This window comes from Triticum dicoccoides, unplaced genomic scaffold (assembly GCF_002162155.2).
Source record: "Triticum dicoccoides isolate Atlit2015 ecotype Zavitan unplaced genomic scaffold, WEW_v2.0 scaffold88305, whole genome shotgun sequence".
In the NCBI taxonomy this organism is placed as follows: domain Eukaryota; kingdom Viridiplantae; phylum Streptophyta; class Magnoliopsida; order Poales; family Poaceae; genus Triticum; species Triticum dicoccoides.
The window spans coordinates 54,637-59,295 of record NW_021307466.1 but is presented as its reverse complement, the minus strand read 5'-3'; the positions used below and the strand labels follow the sequence as shown (position 1 = coordinate 59,295).

The 4,659-nt window shown below is 37.5% G+C and overlaps 1 protein-coding gene across 1 annotated transcript in view; it reads left to right on the top strand.

The window, feature by feature from the left end:
• LOC119348314 overlaps positions 1 to 4,659 on the top strand; it is a 10,197-nt gene that overhangs the window by 2,611 nt on the left and 2,927 nt on the right. The window contains exons 6-8 of the mRNA XM_037616508.1: positions 2,596 to 2,799; positions 2,938 to 3,003; positions 4,107 to 4,158. Coding sequence (XP_037472405.1) covers positions 2,596 to 2,799; positions 2,938 to 3,003; positions 4,107 to 4,158 — 322 coding nt within the window. The remainder of the gene's footprint in view (positions 1 to 2,595; positions 2,800 to 2,937; positions 3,004 to 4,106; positions 4,159 to 4,659) is intronic.

Here is a 4,659-nt window from a genome sequence, read left to right as displayed (position 1 = left end):
ACGAGATTAGATCAATATACGTACTCGGCCCCCCCTATACTCGAATCCTGGCTCCGCCACTGCTCGCTAGGGGTAGTCTTTGCCAATGGCATGGCATCTGGCATGAGCGACTGGGCGGGGAGGTGTTAGCCATGGACTTGTCGAGTCTGGAGTGGTGTGCTTGTGCCTGGTGGTGGCCTAGTGGGTTGGGCTGACATCCTGGCGGCCAGGCTGGCTGGGCCTAAACTCATAAATGAGTTGTTTCGATTTTTATACCTAAAGACCCGACTTCTAAATGGTTTCTAAGTTCTATACCATACCATACTATAAGCTATAGACCGTATCTTTATCTTTATCTTTACCTATAATAATAAAAGGTCTATTGCTTCTTCCTCCTAAATTTTCGTCGGTTTCGTACATCTGACCTATTTTTTCGGCCCGCCTAGCCCGACAGAGCAAAAATACTAATGGTCGGTGCAGGAAATTGAACTCATAACCTCATGCCAAACAACACATGATAAGACCAACTAAGCTATTAGCTACCTACATGCTGAAAAACAAGGTTCATACAGATTTTAAATAGTACAGCTCCTGAAACCAAAAGGAAAGAAGAGGGATTTCGGTCTTGAAGAATGAACGGTGCAGCCGCGCCTATGTTCAAGAGGGAGAGGACGTGATGTATATACGTGAGTTGGAAGCATGCATGAACGGGGGACGACATGCCGGCCGGCATGCATGCCTGCTCGGCCGGACGTGCTCGCTATGGCCTTTGACCACCATCATTCTCCTTCTCCGCTCTCATAGAAGTTTTTAATTAGAAGCCATGACTCCTTTTAGTTCTTACAAAAACACCGCTGATTTTAATATTTTTCTTCTGAAAAACTGATTCGCCTAGGACTTGGAGCAGAGCGAGCGACCCATCTATAACTCGGAGTAGAACAAAGGACATGGAGCAGAGCGATATCGATGGAAGCTTTCATGTTTGGCTTCGATCTAGAAATGCCGCCTACTTTCAAGCCGATGAGATTTAGCTTTCTTTGAAATATGAAAAGTTTCTGTTGATGCATTTTTTTTACAAAAAATTGCATTACTATTGTCATGCCTATTAGTAAGCTTGTGAATTTCTTGAGTGTCCACTAATATACTTCACTATCCATATGCCTAAACAGTAATTAAGGGTGTATATCTAGCAAGTACTATGTTTGACCGATGATATCAAGTTGCATGGCATAAAATCTATTCAGGCCATGGCATCATTAGTGACAATGAATAATGTTATTTCTTCCTATTATACTTTTAAATTTCTGTATGCACTAATAATCTGAAGTTTTTGTTTCACCCAGATCAATTGACTCGGGATCATGTTTCATGTTCCGAACCACCGTCTTGAATAACCCTAGAATAAATCGGTCCATTGTTATTGTCATCAGCGACATGTATCCCACGACCCAGTTTATCGACCTTGTCACCCCTTATTCGTAGTAACATGCATTTCCTCAGTAGTAAAGCACTGGTCTCCTAGCTTGATTCGCGTCCCTTGAAGTCTTCCGTTGCAACGCACGGGCATATGCGCTAGTTAACCCTAAAGAGCTTGGTTTGGTTTTTTCTTTATGTTTTTTGTGTGCGGTTACAATATGCTCATACTTATAGACCAAGCAGTGGTTCAACCTTATAAAGTACATGATTATAAAAATGAAAACTAGGATTTGAACCTCTGGTGGATTGAGGCCACATTTTCACCAAGAGGTGATTCAACAATTGATTTAATAAACATAGACATGTTGCACCAATATTTCGCACTTCAAAAGCCAAGAAAAATAGAAAATTAAACCAGATTAAAATCATTATTTAGCTGTAAATTTGGTGGGGTGCGGCGTATTTAAAAGCATCGTTCATCGTAAGATTGTGATGAAGAAATGGTCCAGGACTAAATCAACCTTGCTTTTTTCATCTTTCCTAATATAATTCTTGGTTACACATCGAACAAAAGAAAGCTAACATTCGGTACACAAGGATCAAACAACATTTCTTTTCTACTTCCTAAGCATCAGGATAATAACACCGAGATTTACACATGGAACAAAAATGAGCATGCTTCTTACGGAGGCTTTGCTAGCAGTAATAAAAATATGGAAACTGGAAGGCCAAGACATCAAAATAAATGGACGGATGTGTAAAGTTTTCAGAAAAAATACCATGTATACATATTTGTTTTTATGAATGATTAAAAGAAAATTTACACGGCCCTATACGTATAATCAAAAGAAAGCTCAGCTTATTTTGCCTTTGAGAGTGAGTGTTCGTACAATCTCACCATCTATGTTCTAGTTATCTACAACTGATTCATGATGCATATTTTATCTTAATTTAATTGATATCTGGTTTCTTCTGATATTTGAGTAGAAACTAGAGAGTGCACCCTAATTAAATTCTTGGTGAGTTTCCTGTGGAAAGAAGTTCTAAGTGAATATTTAATGTTCGTTTGAAACCTAATTCTTGCAGTTTTTTCAGCCTCTTAACACCGTGTAAGGGAATAATATATAGTATTGCACACTTTTTCATTTCACATCTAAAAATATGGTGCTTATCTTCAAAACTCACTAATTCAATTCACAGGTAGTTGAAATTTGGAGCGAGAAGTTGGTGAAATCACACAGCGACATACAGCTGCAACAAGTACGAGTATGTACTGAGATAGGAATAGAGTGCATTGACTCCAACCCTGCGAAGAGACCGGATACACAGAATATAATCGATAGACTCAATGAAACAGGCAGTATGGTCGGGTATATGGAAACAAGCGTGATTACTTCACAACTGGTAAGATCACTTATGACATCTATGGCACCTCCCCACAACACTTAATCTTGAGATCTTGTGGAAATCTTCGAGTGGACTTTAGTTTGTGCTCCGTGCTAGTAGATGAGGTGAGGTGTACTTAATTAGTTGTTTGAACAGGTAGAAAGTTCTCTGGATGAACTGCATCAAGATAGGCCTAAGACGCCAGAAGAGACAAGCTCTGAGGTGAGTTCATCTCTAAAGGTATCTCTAATCATTCATAAATTCCAGATACCTATACATATTTGTTATCCCCTACTGGTTTGCTGCTTCTATTAGAAAATAGATGGAGTCCTTCCCTTCACATCTCTCTAGATTTAATTCATGTAGAAAAATGTCAAACAACATTTAGTCTGTTCATTGGAAACGATAATTTTTGAATGTTCATCGAACTGAAGACTTGTTGAGCAGATATGATCTACAGATCAACTCTAGACATATGGGCTATAAGCAAATTGATTGTGTTGGGCTAGTAAATGAGCCCCATAGGCTTCATAAAACAATGGTGTTTAAAAATTTGTTCCACACCATAACTTTCTTCTAATCAACCGAAACATGTTTGAGATTGATAAATGTTCATAAGAGAAAGTTTCTGCATTTTGGCGAGCCTATGCAAACATGTAGCAACCATGAGTTTTTGCGACCCATGAAATCAGTTTGATGTTTTTACTGGCAGTAAAGAACTGATTTAGTCATATTCCAACACATTATATTGGCACTTGGATTTTATGATCCCATTCGCTTGGTAGCCAAACGGTTCTACTTACATAGAATTCAATTCCAATTCTTGAATTTTAGAGCCAATTGATATCCGAAAGGTGCAAAAGTAGTTAGTCACTAGACCCAATTCTTGAAATAAGCAAGGTGGGAATTTGGTTAGTGCACTATCGCATTACAGAATGGATCAGAAGGGGAAAAAGTATTGACGGACTATCATGTAGTCATATAGAGATATGGCACTGTATTAAGGGCTCATGGCATATATTCACTTTCCCTGTTACTCGTGTCTAAAAATTACTCCCTCTAATTCACAACAAAGTGAGAGATCATAGTTTCTTTTTGAAAACTAACTGTCAAAGTTAGATCTTGAACATCGTACTGATGTTTAGAGCCGTTCTCTCTCACACGGTAGGCCCGCAATATATTATATCCGAACTCCTATATGTTGCTATTTCTATTTGCATACTATGCAGAGTAGTGCAATATCAAATATGGTACTACTATATTTTAATGCATTCATTTTTACTTGTCTTGTATTGTATTGACTATGATTTTTTATTTGATACCAGGATTCATCATTTTACCGGTCATCAAAGTTACTGCTGCATCAAACGCAACCAGGTACCAATAATATGTATCCAATTTCAAATATCTATCATATATTAAAAAATATAAGGGTGAACCAAAAAAAGATGCTACAAAATCTAAAAAAGGCAAAAGAATTATCATAATTATGTGGACATAAACAATTAATGAAGTTATGTTTTTCCAGTTGTAGGCGAAAGATTTGACATCCATTGCCACAAATTAATCATGTTTTCTTCTTTTTATTAGTATTCATACTTATATACTAAAATTATGAAAAAGAATGTCTTCACTTTGTTATCGCGGACAACACAAGATTTTACACACACACACACACACACACACACACATACACACAAACACACACACACACACACACACACACACACACACACACACACACACACACCTTTTTACATACAAATATGTTCATATTTGACAAATATAATACAAACTATGGGCCACATGCAATTTTTTCATATAACTCACTTTCGAGTATCTTAGATATAGTATATGGACATACTAAATATAATAAAC